Below are 23,857 nucleotides of genomic sequence, written 5' to 3'. Positions count from 1 at the left end.
CAGTTCAACCTCATAAACTGGTTACAATCGTTTACAGAATTAATACTTTGTAAACAATTGCTTATTCCAAAGCAAAATCGATACGATTTACTGCCAACATAAATGGTTTCAAGTTACGCGAACCCGACCGTAATTACAACATCCGGGTGCTGAGTGCACGTTTGAACCCGTTTAAAGTTTCCTTTGAAATTCCTTCGAATTTTACTTTTCAGACTTTCCTTTAGTTGCTCCTATTTTGTTCCAGAGCTCTAGCAATGAGTGAATTCATGGATCCACAAGTTCAGATGGTTTTGGCCTCTGTGCCCGCCGTGCTGTTGATCCCAACTGTCATGTACTGTCTACGGTTTCCAATTCTTGGTATCGATTCTGGCTATGAACCCATTGGTCCAGTATCTCAGAACGGAACTGGTCTTGAATCATCATCTGAGCTTGCCTTGAAGCAATATCTGTCCAAACGTCTACGTTTGCTCAATGGCGGACTTGTGTTGGCTATCCTTCTTGGTGCTGCTGCTCAAACTGCATCACTGGTAATGGCAGTGAATGCGGGTATGTCCAGCTCCAATGTTTGGCTATCGCTGCTAACTCAGCCTGCAGTACTGTCCAAGCTTCTTGCTATTGTATCCTGGGTGAGTTTCAATCCATGATTTAGATATTGCGCAAGTGATCTACAATGTGTCGAAATCTACTTTGGAATCAAAGATCATATGACTACAGTGTGCTGATGTCTTGAACTTTTCAAAAGTTCAAGAACGCTTCATACTTGAATTGGCCTGATTGTATATAGCCGACTTTGTATGCTATACACTGATCTGCACTTTAGCATTTTTGCAATATTTTACTATTTTACTAGTGCTGTGTTTTTGCGGTGTAATTTCATCTCCACCAAGAATTTGAGATTCAGTTGATTGACCATTTGTTGTTACCATCGACTATCTCTACTGCCATGGCTGAGCAGTTGAATTGTTTATTTTGAGATTTTTTGGGTTACAGTCGTATTCACGTAAAATGCAACACCTGCATTTATCTTGCAGTCTCTATTTTGCTTTGGAATAGACAATGCTTAAATATTCGGTGCACTTTGTTGATAGAAATTGATTTGATAAACACTCAATTCTTTTAAAGTGTTCATCACATAATACAATCAAACTATAATTTCCAACCGAAACAATTCTTTTCTCTTCCTTTGATATAACCCTACACTACACAATCGCTAGATTCATCCATTGAAATCCAGACATTGGGTTTGACTGTCTTGAATCAAACTCCACTTTGTTGTACCCTAAATCTCGAATATGTTCGCGTTTGGCTCAAGGGAACAGAGATTGCATATCCCGGGAATGTAACTGTTATTCTCATGCCAATTACCAGAAGAAATACTAGTCGATTTTGTCAAAGGACATTGTTGTTTAGTAAGCTTGGTATCCATCATCCCATGAGATTGACTCCTTTATTTAATGTTTCATTCTACGTGAATACGGTGTAATTCGACTCTTTGCGAACGTGCTGAATTTCATTTAGCTTTTTAGTGATGGATCAAGTAAACTAACTTTTTATTGACCATCAAATACACATCATTTATATTTATACGTATCAGCTTGCTTTTCTTGGTACTTGTCCACTGGCTATTCGCTCCAATGTTGCCTTCCATGGTGGTCTGTGGTCACTGTTTTTTGTTGCTCTGGGAATGGTTGCTTATCAGACTGTTTCCATATTTCAAGCCGTTATGGATGCATCTCTTGCATCTAATCAGTGGTACTATCTATTGTGGTCAGATGTAACTGTGGCTATCAATGGATTGCTGCTGCTTTTGTCTGTCGGTATTATGTTTGCTGTCGGCTTGTTTTCTGATAATTCTTCTCTGATTTTGTCAGCAAAGGTAAATTCAACACAACTGTCAATGTGTTTAGCCTGGTGATTACTACTAACCAAATTGAATGCAACCTCGTTTTTAATTCCAAATACTGGCTACTATAGGCTTCTCGTGAAAATGGTGCTTCAGTTATTTCTTCCCTATTTTTCTTTTGGCTTAATGATTTGATTTCTCTTGGAAACAAACAATTCTTGGAACAAGATGATCTATGGGAGCTGATTGATGATGACAAGACCGCTCTGCTCATGGATCAATACAACGCCATCAAGGAACGTAACCCAACTCGTTCACTTATGTACAACATGACTAGTGTTGTTTATCATCATCTCTTTTTCCAATCTAGCTGTGCAATTCTCAGTGCTGTTTTTGGATTTGCTGGTCCTTTTTTCCTTTTTAAAATCATTTCTCATATTCAAGACCCTGCAAACGGACCTCCTACCCAAGCCTGGTACTATCTGATTAGTCTTTTCGCATGCACTGTTGCAAAATCATTGATTGATGGCCAAATGTATTTCACCGGACGCCGAGTTGGTACTCGTATTCGATCTATTTTGGTTGCTGAACTCTACACAAAGTCGCTGCGTCGTGCTCAGGGTGCCTCATCAGTTGACAGTACTTCTGAGGAAACTGATCCCCAGGCCTCTCTGGGAAAAATTGTAACCCTTATGAGTGTAGATACTGAGCGTATCCGCATGTTCGTGTCCTACTTTCATCAAATGCTTATTGGTGAACCACTCTCTGCTATCATTGCAATAGCTGGTCTTTTTATAGTTCTTGGCTGGTCTGCCTTTGCAGGCGTGGTTCTCATTGTTATTATTTCTTCCTGCGCTACTCCCCTTGGAAAGGCGATTGTTACTATCCAGGAAAAACTCATGGCCAACACCGACAAACGCATCAATGTAATCAATGAAATGTTACAAGGTATTCGCATTGTCAAGTACTTTGCTTGGGAAGAGTACTTTTCTGCCAAGATTGCCGAGGCACGTGCTGCCGAGTTGCTTAGTTTATTCCATCTGTGGAGTGCCTGGATCGGGTTTGGTAATATTGGATCTGGATCAGGTTTGCTTGTAGCTTTTGTTACGTTTGCAGTTTACACCTTGGTTGCTGGAAAGACTCTGGATGTTGCTACCGCCTTTACTGCCGTTAACTTGCTCCATGTTGTCAGTGGTCTTCTTTCTCACCTCCCTAATGAGATTATGCAGGTTTTTAAAGCCAAGGTTTCATTAGATCGTATCAGCGAATTTCTCAAGGAGGAAGAGCTTGAAAAATACCAGACTGTCACCATGCCTCCTCGATCTGATTCTGATAATATTTCAGACACGGACACAATTAGCAACTGTGCTCCCGTTATTGGCTTTCACAACGGTCATTTCTCCTACTTTTCAGATAGCTCTGCCTCTTTAGCTGCTTCTACAAATACCACATCTGGGGATGATTTATCCAAAACACTAGCAGTCAAGAATGTTACTGAACATACACCGCTGATCTCTTCTCAGAGTACTGATGAAGCATCCGCCACCAATCCTGCTTTTGTGCTGCGTGATTTAAATATTGAATTTCCTGTTGGTGGGTTCTCTGTTATCTGTGGTAGCACAGGCTCTGGTAAGAGCAGTTTGATCTCTGCACTTCTTGGTGAAATGAGACGTCTTCAAGGACGCAATTACATTCCAGATCGCTGCACATCTGCAGATGATCAAACTACTGGCACGTCAAACGGCATCGCCTATGCTGCTCAGTCCGCTTGGTTGCTTAATGCCACAATTCGAGACAACATCCTGTTTGGTGAAGCATATGATGAACAGCGCTACCATCAAGTGATTGTTGCTTGTGCTCTTGTCAAGGATCTTGAAAACCTGGAAGGAGGTGATCTCACTGAGATTGGTGAAAAGGGAATCAACATGTCGGGTGGTCAAAAACAGCGCATTGCTCTCGCTCGTGCCTGCTACTCTCACGCTTCGTTTGTTCTTCTTGACGATCCGTTGAGTGCTGTTGATGCTCCCACGGCTCGCCATCTACTCAAGCGCTGCATTCTTGATGCCATGCGTGGCCGAACCATTGTTTTGGTCAGTCACGCCGTTTCTCTGGTTCTTCCACATGCTGATTTCGTTGCTGTCGTCAAGAATGGTGAGATTGTTTGTCAAGGATCTCCTACAGACCTTACTCAAAATGTTGATGCCGATGGTATATTTGGTCTCGATCTGTCGTTTGACTCGCTCGCGAACGAAGAAGATGCTGCTACTGCTACTATTAGTGCCGCTGCCGACACTGCTGCCGTCACTTCTGTCATGAATGCCAGCGCCATTAGCAATGGAAAGAAATTGGTCGAGGACGAGGAAAAGGCTACCGGATCTGTGCGCGCCGAAGTCTACAATACATACTTTAAAGCTGCTGGTGGTACTTCTTATATTGTACTATTCCTTTTGTCCTTCCTTTTGGTTTCCGGAGCTACTCTTGCTAATGATTGGTGGCTTAAAATCTGGACGGATCAATCCACCACTGCAGCCATCGCTGCTTCATCTTCTGCCAATTCGTCCTTTTCTAGTCTTGGCTCTCTTTCTTCCTCGATTGGAGGGGTTGACAGCGATCTCGGATTCGCTGAAATGCAGCATAACTCCAAATTTGTAATGCTTTCTGTTCAGTCCGTTTGGTCGGCTCTTGGACAAGAAAGCAGTGCTTCTGCATCTAATCCTACTGCTGCATTCACCACCTTCTCTGCCATTCCAGAGCCTGCTTCCCCGGCCCTTACTCAGAAAGATGCTATATTTTACGTGGGAGTGTATGCCTTGTTTGGTCTAGGTGTGATTCTTGCCAATAATATTCAGCTGATTATTATCTTATGGGGTTCGTTTGTTGCTTCGCGTCGCATGCACGATACGCTATTGGCATCCGTCTTGGGATCTCCCTTGCGTTTCTTTGAAGTCACTCCTATTGGTCGTATTCTCAATCGTTTCTCTAAGGATATTGAAAACATTGACAGTTCTGTGATGGAATCGATTGAGTTTTTTGTTGCCAAGGTAATCCAGGGCGGTACTATTGTATGTGTTATTGGAGTCATTACTCCTCCATTTTTGATCATTGTCTTGCCAGTCGTGTTTCTTTATTTGGTTGTTGCCCGTATGTATTTGAACACCTCTCGTGAGCTGAAGCGTCTCGAGTCTGTTTCTCGTAGTCCTATTTATGCCCAATTCTCTGAAACCCTAACTGGTGTCTCTACTATCCGTGCCTATGGTGCCGAAGACCGATTCTCTACAGATAACAATGAAAAGGTGGATTTGAATCACCGTTCATTCTTTTTCATCTGGGCTGCAAACCGATGGCTTTGTCTTCGTACAGAGCTGATCTCTGCCGCCGTAGTACTATTTGCTGGTCTTGCCGTCATTTTTGGTAACATTGGCGCTGGCTGGGCTGCTCTTACTATAACATATGCTCTAGATTTTACAAATGCTTTGCTGTGGACTGTTCGTATGCATGCTGAAATGGAGATGAGCATGAACTCTGTTGAACGTGTCAAGGAATACACTGGCATTGAACAAGAGCCTCCTGCTATTATTGAATCCAACAGACCGGATCCATCATGGCCTGCAGAAGGTTCAATTGTAGTCAAAGACCTATCGATTCGATATGCAGCCGAGCAGCCTGATGTGCTTAAGAAGTTGAATTTTACCGTCAAAGGTGCTGAAAAGGTTGCTGTTGTTGGCCGTACTGGCGCTGGAAAGTCTACATTGTCATTAGCCTTTTTCCGTATTATTCCACTTTCTGGCGGTTCTATTGAGATTGACGGTGTTGATATTGGTGAGATTGGTCTTTTCGACCTGCGCTCTCGCCTTACCATCATCCCTCAGGATCCAGTTCTTTTTACTGGTAATTTGCGTACCAACTTGGATCCTCTTGGTGAGCACGATGATGCTTCGCTCTGGATGGCGCTTCGCCGAGTTCATTTCCTGGACTCGCTTCAGCAACCTCAATCTAGCACTGCTACACTTATACAATCCCCTTCGTCTTCTAGCTCAATGGTGGATTTGGACGATAGTACTTCAACTGTCATGGCACCTTCCTCTGTGCCAACTGCATCTACAATTACTTTGGAATACCCTGTCAACGAAAATGGTGGCAACTTTTCTCAGGGTCAACGTCAGCTTCTCTGTCTTGCTCGCGCCTTGCTTCGTTCCACCCGTGTCATATTTCTTGATGAGGCTACTGCCTCTGTCGATAATGACACAGACACAAAGATCCAACAAACCATTCGACAAGAATTTGCACATGGTACTGTCATTTGCATTGCACATCGACTCCGCACCATCATTGATTATGACAAGGTTCTTGTGCTTGATCACGGTAAAGTATTAGAGTACGGATCTCCTATCTCTCTTATTGAAACGTCACCTATAGCTGCATTTAGAAAAATGTGTGAAGAGACTGGCGAGTTTGATGAACTTGTGAGACTGGCTCGTGAGGCTGAAAACAAGCGCTTGTCTGTTGATCACAACTGAGCGTTTAAACTTTGCTATCGGAATGTAGACAGCAAGACTATATTTCGTCCTTTTCATTATTCTTTGTAATTATGGGATGGACAAGAGATTTTTAGGATTTAAAGACGAAAAAATAAACACCACACATCTCTAAATTGGCATGTTTTGATAGGGTAGGAATGTGTAGATCTATACAACATGAGATGATGGATGCATGATGTTTTTTATTACTGCACAAAGTGGCTTGTGCTTATCGTTGGCATAAATAGTGGATAATATAATAACTAGTGAACATGATCCTACAGAAAAGACAGTTTTACATGATAAAAGGCTGGCTCATGTCCATGTACCTTGCCGAGCTAATCTGTGGCTTCTGTGAAAAATGTGCCGCAAGCACATGCCGAATCTTGTTGAGCAGCTCACCATAGGTCGGCATTTTGTCATCCTTTAATACCTTTGTCAAGGCATATGTCATGGCTCCAACAGCTTGGCCATTGACTTTAGCATCTGAGCTTGTTTCCGAGTCTTTGCATCCCGCAAAAAGAATCACATCCGCAACTAAACTACCCTTGGATGCCACCTTTTCACTTTGCGACTGAGTTCGCGCTTTAAGCTGCTTGATGCCGCCCTGAATGTTGGACATGGCCCTTTTGATTTTAAATTTAGAGAGATCGCTCACAGTTCGACGTGCCATTCGACCAATTTTGGTCATGGTAGTATTCTCCTTGATACGTCCATTTGGTAGATATGTAAATGGGAGATCTAATGCAGAACCACTATGACAGCAGTCTATATCATTATATGAAAGTCAGGTATGTACAATTGAATCGTGTGAGCGAATGTCGACCAAAATAGATGAACACTACAGGCGATTCCATGTTAATGCATCAAGCTTACCAAATACAGCTGTTAGGCGAACACCTCTGGGAAGAGCTTTAACTAGCAACACATTCAACTCCTAACATTGCATAGTGCAAAAATACTCAGAACACAATATAATAAAATAACAGCACACAGCCCACAACTTACATCATCTAAAATTACACCATTCTCCTTATGGTCCAAGGGGAAAATCATTTCATCCAACCCGTCTGATTCATCACCATCCAAATCTGCAATTTGGCCACCGTGACCACTGTACTGAAATACAAGCGAGTCTCCAGGGAAAGTGTCTTTTACAAGCCAATTAAAACTATCAATGATATTTATACGAGTGGGATGCAGCTTAGGGTCATCCATGTCTTCAGATAGCACTCGGATATGAGCAGGATCATAGTTGAATTTTTGTATAAGAAACTTTTTCATCAACATCGAATCATTGATGCATCCTGTAAAATCCAACATGCCAACAAAAGGATTAGTTGAATGCAACTTGGGGTTGTTTTGGGAATAAAAAAAGTAGCAATGGACACCCCATTAAAGGCCATACATGACAGACAGCTTAAATGTCAAGATGCACTCCATTTACACATCTATATTCAATGTAGCACACCATCCATGTATGAATTCATATCATCAAAGATGCTTTTACAACATCAAAAGTACAGCCTACCTTCAAGTGTCTGTTCACTTCCTCGATACACAATTCCAATCAGCAGTGCACGCTTCTGACCCTGACAAGATGAAACAAGCCCTGCAAATACATGTCAGGCCCAATTTGAAATTAATAAAACCAGTTCAAATTAAGACTATGAAAACCTAATTCAATGCATGGTGGCCTGCCCAACAATAATCCAATAAAAGGCACACATGGCAGTATGGCATTACCGTCTCATTACAATAACACCATCCATCTTATGATAACAATTGGTCATTAATTAGTCATACCTGGATATTCTGAGTAATAGTTGGTAGGAGGAGTATCCCATTGTATGGTTGATCGGGAATCAGAGCGTACGGCAGTTTGACGCACAGGATTGATGGACGGAGCAACCATAGCATTTCCAGTGATGATAGCTCGATGCTTTTGTAAGTTGGGCAAATCGGCATGTTTGTCTTCAAGCTCATTATGCTCTTCGGCCTCTTGCACAATAGGCTTGCCAAAAATTGTAGGATATTGAGTAGTGACTATATCCTGTTTCCTGACTATTTCATCGTGACCATCCGGATGATGAGTAATAGTTGTCGTAGTGGTTGTCGTAGTAGTAGTGCTTTTCGCTCCCATCATTGGTTTGAAATCCGGCAAGAATTTTTGCTGCGTCAAATGCTGATTAATGCAAAAGACAAAAGGGATGAGAACAGGAGAAAAATATACTTTTTACGTGCATTATTGATGCTGTCAGAATGCTTTTAAAATGGGAAATCGAGCTGAATACAAATTGATGATGATTGCTGACAATCGTTCATTCTCATTCCTTTTGTCACCAGCCGTAATCATCAATCTGACGGTAACAAAAGCTTTTGGCGGATTTCAATCAATGATGAGCAAAAAGCGGTACGATTATGACAAAGCTTTTACTATTTTACAACCGTATTCACGTAAAATAGAATACTTTATCTTGCAGATTATCTTGAAATGAACAATCGTTACATGTTCGTTATTGGAAACTGACTATTCTTTCTATTGAAACTCTGCTGTATCCTAATATCAGATACTTTTGCGCTCTAGTCCAAGAAAACATCTCAGAAATGCAACTATACATGCCGGTCACCCAGTATTTGGGTTAAAGAAAAAGAAGGCTGGAGGTGGAACAAGTGTCAAGGATGTATTGAAACAGAAATGTGAACATTCGTACAGTATTTTGTACAAGAGTGAGCATCAAGACCAGTCAACTAATGTGTTCAAAAGCAATCTTGTCCAGTAAGATTGGCACCAAATATGGGACTGTTTATTATGTATTTCGACATTTAATGTTTCATTTTACATGGGTACGGCTGTAATTCGAGCCAAATAATCGAGACCGAGTTAACCATCTTTGTGACCTAAAAGCTGATGTTTATTTCAAACAATAAAACCTTGGTTCATGTCCATATATCTCGCTGTGGTAAGTTGCGGGACTTGCGAGTACTCGGAAACTAAAATATTTCGCACACTTTGCAATAAGGCACCATATGAAATACTCGGAGTCAATGTGAGTGCCTTGATCAAAGCATAGCTCATTGCACCAGTAGCTCGTCCTAAGTTATCAGCCCATTCATGTTAAATCGTCATTTCATAAAAAATATGTTGCAAATCAATAGCTTACCTGCCACTTGCGTATCTGCACTAGTTTGTGAGTCTTTGCATCCACTAAACATGATTACATCAGCAACCGTGCTTCCCTTGGCTGCAACCTTCTCCTCCAGTGTCTGCTCTCGTTTCATCACTTGCTGCAGTCCGCCAACAAGTCCTGTGACTGCTCCTATAAGATTTCCTCGGGCATACTGCATGACAGTGTCTTTTGCTGCATTTCCTAGTTTCTTCATTTTAGAGCTCTGTTTGAGTCGCCCATCTGGATAGTAAGTAAATGGCAAATCTAGTGCTGAACCACTATGGCAACAGTCTAAACGTGTGCACATTCACAATATTAATTTAGAGCATTCTAGACAGTAATCAAGCATCAAAACATTCTTACCAAAAACGGCAGTTAAACGTACTCCCATTGGCAATGGTTTGACAAGAATATCATTCATCTCATCATCAATGATTTCTCCTGCTCTCTGATAATCAATTGGACAAATTGTAGAGTCGTACCCATCAGACTCGTCTCCATTCAAATCCTCTACACGACTTCCATGACCACTACACGTCAGGGTTGGATTAAAAAGGAATCAGTCATATGGATCAATTCTAATCATTGTTGAGCAGCTGGACATACCTATAATGCAAAAATAATGAGTCTCCAGGTTGAGAGCCACGGATTAACCATTTCATTGCTTCAATGATATTATATCGGGTTGGCTGGAAGTGCATGTTTGTCTGATCGTCAGTAAGAATCACCATATTATCCTGTGCATCATTAAAACCCCATTTGCTGCACAAAAAAGTTTTCATATTGTGCACATCATTAATGCATCCTCGAAGTTCATTAGGAGTTCGGAAATAGTTGATTCCAATCAACAGCCCCTTTTTTCTGCCTCGACAGTTTGAAAAGTGTGCTATAATTGAATAAAAGCAAGATGGTTAGGATATTGTAGCGATCGCATTTATATTAAATCAATAGTCATCAAGTTTAGTTTGACTTGCATGCATATTGCTGAAAGTATCCCTGTGGTGCTTGCCATTGCTGATGCATCTGGGGTGCTGGCGCAAACTGCCCTGGAGCAGCTACAATAAAATAAGTATATCACTTTAGTCAAGAATCTCGATGTAGTTTACTTGTTTTGCTGCTAAAAAACAAACTATCCCAAATGAAGCTTACGATAACCTCCTGGCGCCTGCTGAAATTGCGGTGGTCCAGGTGGAGCAGGATACTGTCCTGGTGGTGGTCCTGATGGTCCTGGATATTGGCCTGGTGGTGGTGGTCCAGGTGGAGCAGGATATTGTCCTGGTGGTGGTGGTCCTGATGGTCCTGGATATTGTCCTGGTGGTGGTGGTCCTGATGGAGCAGGATATTGTCCTGGTGGTGGTGGTCCTGGTGGTCCTGGATATTGTCCTGGTGGTGGTCCTGGTGGTTGGTTGCTGTAACCAGGTGCGAATGGTGGAGGAGGTTGTTGTTGAGAGTTTCCGAATCCCATCCACTTGAATGGTTGTTGTTGAGCCCCAGGAGGCTTACCGGCATTTCCAGGATACATCTGGTCTAAATGTATTACTTTGGATAAACCAACGAGTTGAAGGATAACCGAGTCGATAGCTAATGAGTTTGCGGTCAGTGACAAAGGGCATGAGAACAGGAAGGAAAATCCAAGAAATGAAATGAGATTGTCAATCCATGTCATGCATTTGCAAGGTATTCACATAGAATCCACTCAATTACTTTTGTTTTTGCAAATATCAGCAAATTGTCTGCTGATTTGAATGGCAATGCCATCATTCAATATTACAAATGCATTTACCAGACATTGGACTGAATAAGCTCATGATTTCTCATTCTTTTAATATCAACTCAACTTGCAAGCTTGTTTATTTTTCTAATCAATAGTAACTTTAAAAGATATCTATGCAGTCATAATGAAGCAATAAAATGCTAAAATCTCCATTCAATCAATGGATTTTAACTCTGGCTAAATGTTTTCAACTTTATGTAGTTGGGCAATCATCGAGATTGTGCTGTATTGGCAGTTGTAGCGCGACGATTTGTATTGGTGGTGGTGGATGCAGACTTGCATTCCACAGGTTTGGCGTATCCAAATATATTGCTGTATTTACGATCAGTGGAGCGAGCAAGTACGGTTGAATCACCGGCATCTGATTGTTTTGGAATAGCAGTGTTGTTGGTGAGAGTTTGTGTTTTGATTTCAGTGTTGAGTCGAGCAGATGGCTTCGACTCGACAGGTTTGGCATGTCCAAATACTGTATTGCACAAAGTTTTGGAAGTAGGAGCGGACACGAACCCTGCTTCAATTGCAGTTTTTTTCGATGCCTTGGTAGTTGATTTGATCTCGGTAACGAGTACTTTGGATGTGATGATTGGTTTTTTTAAATGTAATTGTTCTGCAGGTAATTGGATATCGTCGACTTTTGCGCGACTAATGGTAGTGCGTGTTTGATGAGATCGTTGGGAAGGAATGGGAGTTACTGTTTTCGAATTAGGAAAAACAGGAATTGGATCACCCAAATTCCAATCCCACCAAGACTAGAGTTGAATTGGAGTCAAATTCACAATAATTAATACAAAATGGGTGCTTAATATCAACCATGACCAATACATTTGTATCAACTCACTGTAATTACAGCCTTTTTTGGCTGTTTTGATTTAATTGAAGGTGCTTTGTTTAATTTAGACACATCGTTCTCATCAGAAAGAACCTCTGCCTGTTGTTGGCCAAGATCGACAGCAGAGTCAAGTTTGGTGTCCTAACAAATGTAAATACCAAAATTAATACAATTCATATAAAGTAGGCAGAAATTAGAGATATAGCAAGGCATGGATGCTTTAATGGAGCGATAGTTGCAAATTACCTTGAAATTATAGCTCAAGGTTTTGCTGGTCGTGTTTTTGCATGGGTCTAGAATTGTATTGGTATTCGAGGTATTGCCAATGGTCAAAGTTGTTGCGGCTGCTTCAGCTACATCTTTAGTATTTATTAAAGATGTATCTATTTGAAGAGTGGTTGCATTTGTCTCGATTGATGCTGTATCAGGTAAAGGGATATCGAAAGGCTCGATGGTGGTTGATTGAATATGACTTGGCTTGGCAATAGAAACCGGTAAAATGGTTGGAATCTCTGGAACAATAGCAACTAAATCTATAACAGGCCCAGCGATGGAATAAGTTTTTCGCGTCGTATTTACAGCTACAGACTGGATTGGACAAGCAGGATTACATATGCTGTTTGGAACTGTCGTGGCCACTGTTTTAGTTGTTATAACTTGTCTGGCAGCAACCTTTGAATGTGCCGAGCCAGTCGTGTAGATAGTAAATAGACGTGCAAGTTGTTCAAGCACGGTAATATCCCGTATATGAACTGCATTGGCAACCATGCAAATCACTTCATTTGAAAAAGGATATCTTGACTCATAAATTGGTTTCAACGCAATACACGAGTCAACATGTGGCAAGATAGTAGAGTCCACATTGCTGGTGCTTTCAGTTAAATTCGAATCAATGGTATGATTCACAGAGTGTCTAGTACTCTCAATAGCCAAAACAGACTTGTCTGCCGTGACAGCTGGTGCTAGTATGCCGAGATGATAAGACTTGGTCGGAATACCACTGTTGAACAGTGAAATGTCATCAATAGGATTATATTTAGTCGAAGAGATTGTCTTTGTGCTTGACTTGGCCGGTATTGCAACTGAGATGGGTTGCGTCGACACCTTTATCAGCAGTTTAATATAACATGGAATGGAATGATTAACAAATGCATATATTCGATATCACATCATATCGAGTATGATACGTTAATTTAATACCTGAACAGGAATAGTTTGTGGGGTCCATGGTGTGGCCAATAGTTGCAAAACCATACCAGAAGCGCGACGGGGGATCGTGTCGATTGAAGAGATTGTCTTTGTGCTTGACTTGACCAGCGCTGCAACTGGAATGGGTTGCGTCGACACCTTTATCAGCAGTTTAATATATCATGGCATGGAATGTAGTATAATGGTTAGAAAATGCATATATTCGATATCACATCATATCGAGTATGATACGTTAGTTTAATACCTGAGCAGGAATAATCTGTGGGGTCCATGGTATAGCCAATAATTGCAAAACCATACCAGAAGCGCGACGAGGAATCGTGCTGGTTGAGTTGAGTGTTGTAAAATAAGTCGGTTTGACGGGTACATCAACAATAGATACTGTATCTTCACTCGAGTGCTTTTTTGGTAGGGCATTGTGGCCCACTATAGTCGAGTTAGTGAATGGAGATACACAAGTAATAGCTGATGCTGTGGGGGCAGTCATCAGTGGCTCTACAAGAGAAATCTGGCAATTCCAGGTGGATGAAAATTAACGGGTATTATTAACTAATAGATAGTCGTGCTCAAAATACAGTCAAACTCACCTGCGCAGTATTCTTTTCTTGATTTATGGCGCGACGCATGGTCTTTTTAGATGGCTTTTTATTGTTGGCCGAGGCAGTGGATGGTGCCTATGAATGCCAGGGATTCATTTGAAGGTAGATATGGAAAATTGTAAGTGCTGTAATATCGTAAAACTATTTCACTGATATTAAGGCATAGTATGCATCAATTTCAACTTGATGCAGACTGAATATGGGATAAAATACCATTTAAACAACACTATTATTTCAAAAAGCATGCTACTTACCGTGAATTGACACTCGGGCATTTTAGTCATGCTTATCTTAGCCCACGGATACATATTTAAAAGTGTAAAAAAGTAATAAGGTAATAAGTATGCAAATAGCAGAGTATAGCAAAGTTTGAGACAGAACGAATGTTTGGTTTGCAAGAATTGCAAGATTTGGTTTAGCTTAAATTTAAATGGAAGTTTAAATGCAGGTTAAATTAAAACTGAAATTGAAAATCCTGGCGACAATTTCTTTTTTTTTAATTTAAAAAACTATTGCTTAGCATCAAATGCAAAATGTCGCGATTGGCGACAATACAAAGTTGGTTGGAAAGAATGGCCAAAGTTGATTAGAAACATAAATAAATGGCCCTAGTTCAGCAATATTATATACAGCCGTATCCATGTGAAAAGAAACATTAAATAAAAGCCAATTTTATCAAATAATTGACACCGAATTTACTGGATAGCATTGTGTTTTTTGAACTTTTTGACAAAGCTTAATGATATTTCTTTTCCGTGCCTATTTTTGCATAAACAACTGAACGGGTGTTTATATCACGACTCTAGCAAATCCCACATTGTTCAACTCTCCATTCATCAAAGCCAAGCACTGGATAATTGGAATGGAGACAATAGTTGCATTCCCGGAGCGTGCAACCTTGAACCAGAACGCAAACGTATGTTTTTAAAATATAGTAAAGTGAAGTCTGTATAGAGTCTGATTAGCAACATCAAAACAGTCCAACCCAACATATGGATTACAACGAATCATTATACCAAAATAGGAGAAAGGGTAGGTTCAAATCCATAGTTTGATTTTTGAACATCATATAATGGACTTTGTGTTTTGAAGAATTGAGAATGTCTATCCAAGTTAATTTGCAGTAGGAAAGCACAAGATTCAACCATTGTTTATTTCAAGATAAATACGAGCATTTCATTTCACGTGAATACGGCTGTAATTCGAATTGATTTGTATTAGATTTCAGACATGATATGCAGACGAGTCTAGACATGAGAATGAATGCGTAGTATCAGTGCGTTTATAGGAAGCTATTTGATCCAAAAACACCAGCACAAATTCCTGAACAGTTTGAATTCTGGTAATTACTTTTATTGCTTGACAAACATATGTTTAAAGAATATTATAATATCAGATATAAGCTGGTCTTGAATCTGACAAGTGATTGAATAGATAAATTCTATGTACTTGAGCATTCACCAAAACATACTTATACGCTTAACAATTGCTCTATAGTATATTGACTAAATCTGCAGGAAATATAAACTTGGAAAGAAATATGATGGATCACAGCCAGTGATAACGAGGATGGGGACTGAGTGAAAATATTTATATTTCAACAAGTCAACTTTGACATATCTAATAGGCATTCAAATAACACCAATAAGGCAGCTGTTGCAGCATTTAGTAAACGATTAGTTTGGGTTAGTGTATACTATATAGATGGGATATCAAAGTTCACGTCAGAACAAGACCAAATAAGATGCTGCGTTATATTGAATCGAGATGAACAGAAAATCGTTCAACAAGTCAGATTGTCGCTGTGATATACGATATACAATCGATAGTGTTCATGCCATTCAAATCAGCAGACAATCTGCTGATATTTCCAAACACAAAAGTGTTCAAGTGAATTTTACGTGAATACCTTGCAAATGCATGACATACACTAATGGTGATGGCTGCTGACAATCTCGTTTATCTTTCCATTAGTGTCGTTTTATGAGTACGACGGCAAAGAACTAGTACGGCACGATGCTCATCCACCACATTCTCGCAATGGTTTCGATTGTTTCAAGAATTCTAAATCGACTCAATCCATTATTAATCTCATCACTGCTTATATGACCTGCTTCTTCTATGGCCGAACTCTAATAGTAACTGCGTTACTCTGTGCGTTACTACTGCTATTTTTGGTGGTGCTTTATTCATATATTGATGATGCTCTACTGCTTTATCTGGTGAAGCTGCCCATCTACTTTCATGTACTACTGCTGCTTAACCTGGGATTATGGTGCTGGGCAACCAACTTGCATCTGCTTGCATGGACTGGTATTAATACATATTTCTTGCTGGAAGCTGGCTCGGAAACCACTTTATTCTCTGCTGCTAACTTGACTAGTCCTAGACGCAGTATGCGCAATAGCCAGTCTTTCACTGCAAAGGAGTCGTATGCAACGCTTCAACAAGAGATGGACCATCAGACCAGATCGGTTCCTTTTGTAGAGACCAGCTCCTCATCAGGTTATCCCAGTCGAGTGTATGATGATGATATTCTGTCACAACAGTTAGATTCCGACTCTTTATACCCTTCTTGTCTTATGGAAGCCAAATCTAGTCCAACTGCACTTCCATCTGTGCTCTGCACAGATGGCCTATTTCATGGTGGCACGGACAACACTGAGACCCATGATGCTTGCATCCATATCAACGACAGTTCTACCAAAAAGCAATCCATCCACCAGAAAAACCACAGTTCTACCATCAGAGCTCTTTACACAATGGCCTGTGGATTTACTGTATTGACATTGATCTCGATGGGCTTTTTCCAAATGTTTTCTAGAAAATGGGGTGAAGAAGCAGCAGAGTTTGTTCCGCTTATTACCTATGCTATTGTATTATTTCTGGTAGTAAATCCTTGGCCCGTCTTATATTATAACGAGAGATTCAAGTTCTTAGAGTAAGATTGGGCTGTATCAAATTGAACCGCTACTGTGAGAAATGTAAAACACTATGGCGGCTGATCTTAATTGCTAACCATTGTTTTTTGACTTGACACTGCAGATCTCTCAAGCGGTCTGCATTTGGGGGATTGTATTCAGCAGTTCCATTTTCAGATGTAATCCTGTGCGATATCCTCACGTCTTTTTCTCGTGTTGTAGGCGATATGCAGATGGTGTTTTGCGATTTAGTGTTGCTTCCTGATGGTTCTGATATTACCTCTACATATCCAAATGTAAATATTGTTAATGAAGCTACTACACCAAGCCAGTCTAGATTAACTTTTGGGTTGCACAGACAGAATGATAATAGTCATACGGCTTTTAATGGTGTGCCAACTGAGCAGTTCAGTTGGTCAGAAGTCATTACACCAGTGCTGATTGCGTAAGTTGAATGTTTAGATTTAATTTGTGGATATAGCAAACTTGTTTTGCATTCCTTTGTTTTCTATCCATCGTTTTGTAATATGGAACATAATCTCATTTTTGAGTAGAATGCCATATGTGTTTCGGTTTAGACAGTGCTTGTCAGAGTTTTTTCTAGCTAGTGATCCACAACACAAGTGCCGCCACATGGCGAACGCTATTAAGTATCTGACCTCGTTACCGGTGATATTAGCTGCCTTTCAAATCAACAGGATACAAAGATCTTCTCATTTCGGCAATATAGCTGATCCAGAGTTGCACGTTGTACAGTTTAATTCTGTCGTAGGATTATGGTAGGTTGTTTATTTATTCCACGGCTACTCTTTAACCTGTGTGTTGAGAGATTAAATTCTGGATTGGTGAAATAAACTATTGAAAATTAATTTCTGGTTACTTTTTATCTAGGGTTCTTTTTTCGCTGATCAATTCAGTCTATTCTCTTTATTGGGATATTGTAGTGGATTGGAATTTATGTGCCGTTCCATTGGCACGACAGCAACTGTATGTCCACGTGCATAGTCCTGTGCTGCCATCTTTGAAATCATCCATGCTGCCTTCTGCTCCAGTTTCCCCAAAACTATCTCACAATGTGTATCGAGATTTGTCTAAACAAGACGGCGATATACTTATTCGTCTATATCAACGAACACGATTTTTACTGCGACCTATATTACATTTTCGATATGTTACACCGTATTACGTGGCTATTGTTTTAGACTGCATTTTGCGGTTTTCGTGGACTGTCAAAATCACTTTTTTGTACAAACTAGCGCTTGTACGCGGTCATCACGATAATATATCGCGATTTGTTTCGGATGCACAACTACTAGGAACTGTTGCTGCGATAGATCTGGCTCTCAAGGCTCTGGAAATTATACGGCGATGGGTATGGGTGTTTTTTCGAATTGAGCGTGAATGGGTGCTGAAACAGGGTAAATCGTTTTCCAAAAATTAATCTGGCACACTGCTATAAGGACTGGTAAAGCAAGGTGCGTGAGTCTATCTATTTCTAGCCCATTTTATAATAATAAAAATTAAAGGGACACTATTTTATTGATGAATAGCATCCAATGATCATGGACAACAAAAGATGCATCCAAACATATCACATACAACCAAGACTAAGACGGCCAAATCATGTAGGTTATTTATAAATGTGCTGGTTTTAGTTTTAATTGAATTTCCTTTAAAACACTTGCGTCTTCGATTGTAGGTGGGGTGGTATAAGAGTCTCCATTCACCATGGCTCGAAGGGTTCGACGAAGAATTTTGCCACTTCGGGTCTTGGGGAGTCGATCTACAAAATATACATGATGAAAGCATGCAAACGAACCAATCTGTTGGCGTACATGGTCAACAAGATCCATAGATATGCGACCCATGTCCAAAGACTTTGCCGAATGGGAATGCTTCAGTATAACAAACTAGGTAGAAATAAGCAGCAATCAAAAAAATGATGAGTCAGACATTCATTGACAATATAACTAGATGTCGTAGAAAAGCAATACATTACCCCTACAGGCTTTTCCCCTTTGATGGCATCTCGTTGTCCAACCACAGCACATTCGGCTACCATAGCATGAGCAGAAACAGTCTGCTCAATGGTCCCAGTGCTTAGCCGATGCCCAGCAGTATTGATTACATCGTCTGTTCTGGACATAATATAAACATACCCATCTTTGTCAATATATCCAGAGTCTGTAAGATCAAAGTATCCAGGAAATTTAGAAAGATAACTTTTAACAAATCCATCAGCGTTGTTCCACAAAGTCGGAAGGCATCCTGGTGGAAGTGGAAGCTTGACTACTAAATTGCCATATTCACCAAAACTAGCCTCACGATAGGCAACGCCATGATTTGTGCTCGAATAAGTAGTTTCGTGGTCGTCGTGGGTTGATTGATCGAGTGGAACAAGGACGCGCACATCATAGCCAGGAACAGGTAGTCCTGCAGAACCAGCTCGAATAGGAGTGGATTTAAGCGAATTTATGGTTGCACATGGAGCAGTAACAGGCCATCCAGTTTCAGTTTGCCAAAAATGATCTCTAAAATTGGAACCAATAATTAGATATCCCAAGTGACAAGACAATCAAGCATATAGTTGGTTTCAAAAGCATTATAAAAATGCAAACAGCATACCGAACAGGAATTCCAAGCAACTTTTGAAAGTGATGAATAGTATCGGGATCAGATCGTTCTCCAGCCAGAAACAAATGTTGCAATGTTGGGATCGACAATTTAGACAAATAGTTGCCTTCTGGATCGTCACGCTAGTAGTAATAAATATAAAAGCGCAATCAGCAATCAAGCATATTCTATGCATTTAAGTTGTAGGAACAGCAAAATGAATACAAAGCAAATGAGCATGTGGTCAACGCACTTTGATGGCACGAATCGCTGTAGGTGCAGTAAACAGCACATTTACTTTGTAATGATTCACCACACGCCAAAACGCACCAGCATCAGGAGTTCCCACAGGCTTTCCTTCGTACAAAACAGTGGTGCATCCAGCCATCAATGGACCATAAACCGTGAAGCTATGACCCACTGCCCATCCAATATCGCTTGCAGTAAAGATCACATTGCCGGGAGATAAACCAAAAATGTTTGTAATAGACCATTGAAGAGCAACTGCCTATGATGTCAAAATCACCATTGCATTAGTTTATCAGCCAAGAATGCACTTCAATTCAACCCTAAGATATCTGTAGTTTTAAAAACTTACGTGTCCTCCATTATCACGTACAACACCTTTGGGTGTACCGGTGCTTCCAGATGTGTAGAGAAGATACAATGGGTGTCCAGACTCGACGGATACAGCAGCAGGGATAGAAGAATGAGCTGCATTATGCAGCTCCAACTGTTTATTCCAATCCCATTCACCTTTGAATTCGTCTAGCGCAAGAACTGGGCCTTGAGGCCGTTGTAGTATGATCGTAGCCATCGGTTTATGTTTGCAGAGTAACAAGGCGGTATCAATCAATGGTTTATAAGGCACGATTCTGGTAGGCTCAATTCCACAGGAAGCGGCTAGAATAACCTTTGGTTTGCAATCATCGATACGCTTGGCACTAGATATTGGTATACCACAGTAAAAGTATATTTATAGAAAGCAGTTTATGGTTAGATTTTGACCTTTTATTGTGGAAAATGACCATTTACAATTTGTAGTAATTAGATTGTGCATAAAATAAACTTACAGTTCAAGAGCAGCAAAGCCTCCAAATACAACACTATGGATTGCACCAAGTCTGGCACAAGCCAGCATGGCAAATACCGCCTCTGGAACAAGTGGCTAAATATAGATGTGCATTAAAATCTACGAATATTCTGTCAAGTGCAACGCAGAAAGACTACCAAAGAGTAGTGACGGTAGTTACCATATAAATAATGACAGTAGTGCCTTTTTCAACACCATGAGCCATCAGTATACGAGCGACTTTTCCAACAGATTGCAGTAGCTCATTGTACGTAAACTTTTTGACGGTGCCAGTGACAGCGGAATCCCATATTAGGGCGGTTTGATGGGCTCTGCCATTCAAGACGTGCCTGTCAATCGCATTATAACAAGTATTGAGCTATAATACAGTACGATCAGTAGTGTTAAATACGAGCCCAATAACTGTTGATGGCTGACAAGATCGACCTACTTGACCATCGGCAAACCATCTTCCAGCAGGAAATAGGGGAGAGGCAGCATCAAACACATGAGTAGGATTGGTAAACCAATGGATATGTGACGCAGCAGCTTTCCAGAATGCAGTAGGGTTGGAAAGAGAAGCATCTAGTAGGGCTCGTTGAGTGTAGTCCATTCTATGAATCAAATCCGTGTTCATGTAAGAATATTTGTATTGATCTTGCACTGCCACTGTTTTGCACTGGGATCAACAATGGTTAAATGTCATGCTTCCCTACTAGAAATTATCAATTCTTTACAACTCCATCATATAATACTATCAAACTATCCCTTTTTCCCCATTGATATAGTCATGAATTGTACAATCACCAAAATTGAACCCAGATTCATTCAAATTCAGATATTGAGTTTGCTTTATGTTAATGCAACTCTTTGTTTTCATGTCAATCATCAAGAGACCAGCCAGCTAAAGAGTTTACAAAACAATACTGTTTAGTAAATTGTTATTTCGCGACTGTTTATTATGCAATCTGGCACTTTAGCGTTCCATTTTACATGAATAACGGCGGTGGCAATTGGCCAATTCCTGCCGTGACTTTTACCAAATGAAACTCTTGTTATTATTAGGAGCGATAGCTACGGTTGTTGCTAATCCTGTTGTACTTCAACTATCCTATACAAAAAACTGGTGGATTCCTACTACTACAAGATATCCAGCATTTGCTCTGTTCAATTCCTCTGTCTTGGTTCCCAGTCGGTCACTGAAACTTGCTCTTGAATGGTATCCCCAAAACCCTAATAATAGTCACTTGTGCGATCCTTTCGCTTCCTCTCCTATTCCTGCTGGACATCCACTTCAAACAGTCGTTTATTTTTTAGATTTAGCTGATGATGTATCGGCAAACAAATCACTGTGCTCAATGCATTCTCGAATCTCAAATATCATTCATGCTCAACCAGCCTCTGTTCCGTCCTCATCCAAGGTGCCTGCCATCATTCTTATTCCTAAACGAGACCATGTCGCAGATTTGATTGAGCAGGAAGCCGTAGCATATCCCAATCTCACTGCTGAATTCAATGTTCCTGTTCTGCTTATTAATGCTCTTGTTTATCAGACACTCGTTGACGCTGTGCATCGTGAATTCTATTCAATCCATCTGTTTACTCCCGCTGCTTCCTCTACCATAGATCCATCTGTCGTGGTTGTATTTGCTTTGGTGGTGATCACTCTTTGGATTGGATGCACTTGGGGTGCTTGGACTCATCCACTTGTCATTGAAACCTGTGATTTCAAAGGATTGGAATCCAGCATGGATCCAGATGAGTTGTCTGAAACTATCACTGCTTACAATGCAGTCATATACGTCTTTATATCAAGCGCTACACTGCTTTTAATCTACATGCTGCCCTTTATTCTTGGTATAGTCTGCTAATGCCGCGTATGCCGATTTTGTTTATACGAAAACCATCTAATGCATATTTTAGTCTATGTCGTTCTAGTCGCATTTTACATTTCAGGAATTGGTAGTCTATCTATCTGTATAAAAGCTTTGATTGATTTTTTAGACTGGCAAACTCTTCAATTTATGGAATTGCTAGTATTCAAACCGCCTCATTCAAAAGAAAGCAATCGTGCCGCTACTTTAGTGAACACCGAATCCGATAGTATTCTGGCATCTCTTACTTGGGGTGATGTCCTGATTACTTCTTTTTCCTTTCTCTTTTTGACATATTGGGCTTTCATTAGAAACAGTGATGTTGCATGGTTATTTCAAGATATTATTGGCGTATGCTTGATTGTATCCTTGCTGCGCGTTGTAAACCTTCCGAATCTACAGGTATTATGATTTTATGCTGGAAAATAGGGATCTTGGGACTGAACCATCTATTTTTATCTTGAATTACTCAAACTATACATACCTTATTGTCTACTTGACTATCTAGGTTTCCGTGGTCCTCTTGGTAGGACTATTTTTCTACGATATTTTTTGGGTATTTGGATCAAAACTGTTTACATTTGATGGGAAATCTGTCATGGAAACTGTTGCTCTTGCTACTGGAACCACGGAAGCAATGCCCATGCTGTTTCGAGTACCTCGCTTTACGGACGATTTTGGATCTTATACGATGCTGGGATATGGAGATATCATTATCCCTGGGCTCTTGGTGCACTTGGCACGCGCATTAGATATTGCTCATGCTATTGGGCATGATAAGACATCTCTACATACCAAATCTCACTCTGCAGATGGTCATTTAACAGAGTCAAGTCTTGATGTGATGGAGGACATCCCTAACGAATTAACTCCACTTCAAGCTAAAAATATTGAAAGCAAACAACAGCCTTTGCTTCAAAGACCTGGATTTATAACTCGGCGTATATCTAACGAAAATTTACACGACGATCAGCCAGACCCGGACGATCAACCAGATCCAGACAATCATGCGATGCAATCGGATGCGTTTTCTTCAAAATGCTATCCATTTTTAAACTGTACTCCTCCGCTGTATTTTATAATTGTTTTGACAGGATACATTATTGGCCTAATTGCTGCATTTATTGCAGTATTTTGGATGAAAATGGGTCAGCCTGCATTACTGTATTTGGTGCCATCTACATTACTTCCCATGGCTTCGTATGCCATATATCGCGGTGAGCTTTGCGCCATCTGGAATGGTCTGGACAAACTAAATCTGTCTAAATCGGCTTGATTTCCTCCCTGTTGGTGTGAAATAGTCAAAGACTTGCAATTAAAATAAACTCGATATGTATTCTTTACGTATCCCAAACATACCCAGTACGGGGGTGATGATTGGATTGATCAAGTCGATCCGTGACTTGAGCCAACTGGTTAATAAAATGGTGAATTTT

At 40.5% G+C, this 23,857-nt stretch overlaps 7 protein-coding genes across 7 annotated transcripts; 3 read left to right on the top strand and 4 right to left on the bottom strand.

Annotated features, from left to right (window-relative positions):
- Window positions 1–254: 254 nt before the first annotated feature.
- On the top strand, window positions 255–6,491 carry BATDEDRAFT_33935 (uncharacterized protein; the record flags this gene model as incomplete). Its single annotated transcript, XM_006675631.1, has 3 exons — window positions 255–626; window positions 1,595–1,876; window positions 1,975–6,491. The coding sequence occupies 3 exons, from the start codon at window positions 255–257 to the stop codon at window positions 6,358–6,360; spliced, it is 5,040 nt and encodes a 1,679-aa protein (XP_006675694.1). The 3' UTR covers window positions 6,361–6,491.
- A 54-nt stretch (window positions 6,492–6,545) lies between these two features.
- BATDEDRAFT_33934 (uncharacterized protein) lies at window positions 6,546–8,506 on the bottom strand (the record flags this gene model as incomplete). The annotated part of the gene is made up of 5 exons (XM_006675630.1): window positions 6,546–7,128; window positions 7,237–7,297; window positions 7,369–7,667; window positions 7,892–7,972; window positions 8,167–8,506. The coding sequence occupies 5 exons, from the start codon at window positions 8,504–8,506 to the stop codon at window positions 6,656–6,658; spliced, it is 1,254 nt and encodes a 417-aa protein (XP_006675693.1). The 3' UTR covers window positions 6,546–6,655.
- Window positions 8,507–9,253: 747 nt separating this feature from the next.
- Window positions 9,254–11,119, bottom strand: BATDEDRAFT_15293 (uncharacterized protein). Its single transcript, XM_006675045.1, has 6 exons — window positions 10,680–11,119; window positions 10,505–10,585; window positions 10,137–10,416; window positions 9,894–10,060; window positions 9,525–9,821; window positions 9,254–9,456 (listed from the first exon to the last, which is right to left on the bottom strand). Exons 1-6 carry the CDS (start codon window positions 11,050–11,052, stop codon window positions 9,281–9,283), a joined length of 1,374 nt encoding a protein of 457 aa, XP_006675108.1. The 5' UTR covers window positions 11,053–11,119; the 3' UTR covers window positions 9,254–9,280.
- Window positions 11,120–11,513: 394 nt separating this feature from the next.
- On the bottom strand, window positions 11,514–14,249 carry BATDEDRAFT_85715 (uncharacterized protein; the record flags this gene model as incomplete). Its single annotated transcript, XM_006675893.1, has 7 exons — window positions 11,514–12,053; window positions 12,143–12,274; window positions 12,380–13,237; window positions 13,334–13,480; window positions 13,587–13,850; window positions 13,930–14,016; window positions 14,196–14,249. 7 exons carry the CDS (start codon window positions 14,247–14,249, stop codon window positions 11,514–11,516), a joined length of 2,082 nt encoding a protein of 693 aa, XP_006675956.1.
- Window positions 14,250–16,046: 1,797 nt separating this feature from the next.
- BATDEDRAFT_21344 (uncharacterized protein) lies at window positions 16,047–18,303 on the top strand (the record flags this gene model as incomplete). The annotated part of the gene is made up of 4 exons (XM_006675199.1): window positions 16,047–16,882; window positions 16,987–17,307; window positions 17,441–17,641; window positions 17,754–18,303. 4 exons carry the CDS (start codon window positions 16,047–16,049, stop codon window positions 18,301–18,303), a joined length of 1,908 nt encoding a protein of 635 aa, XP_006675262.1.
- Window positions 18,304–18,442: 139 nt separating this feature from the next.
- Window positions 18,443–21,160, bottom strand: BATDEDRAFT_84559 (uncharacterized protein; the record flags this gene model as incomplete). The annotated part of the gene is made up of 8 exons (XM_006675892.1): window positions 18,443–18,772; window positions 18,862–19,393; window positions 19,488–19,618; window positions 19,729–19,983; window positions 20,074–20,419; window positions 20,549–20,643; window positions 20,729–20,926; window positions 20,999–21,160. The coding sequence occupies 8 exons, from the start codon at window positions 21,158–21,160 to the stop codon at window positions 18,497–18,499; spliced, it is 1,995 nt and encodes a 664-aa protein (XP_006675955.1). The 3' UTR covers window positions 18,443–18,496.
- A 429-nt stretch (window positions 21,161–21,589) lies between these two features.
- BATDEDRAFT_33932 (aspartic endopeptidase) lies at window positions 21,590–23,772 on the top strand (the record flags this gene model as incomplete). The annotated part of the gene is made up of 3 exons (XM_006675629.1): window positions 21,590–22,404; window positions 22,552–22,823; window positions 22,930–23,772. The coding sequence occupies 3 exons, from the start codon at window positions 21,591–21,593 to the stop codon at window positions 23,695–23,697; spliced, it is 1,854 nt and encodes a 617-aa protein (XP_006675692.1). The 3' UTR covers window positions 23,698–23,772.
- Between the last annotated feature and the right edge of the window lie 85 nt (window positions 23,773–23,857).

This window comes from Batrachochytrium dendrobatidis (assembly GCF_000203795.2).
Source record: "Batrachochytrium dendrobatidis JAM81 unplaced genomic scaffold BATDEscaffold_1, whole genome shotgun sequence".
NCBI classification, from domain to species: domain Eukaryota; kingdom Fungi; phylum Chytridiomycota; class Chytridiomycetes; order Rhizophydiales; genus Batrachochytrium; species Batrachochytrium dendrobatidis.
This window is presented reverse-complemented; position numbering and strand designations above follow the sequence as displayed.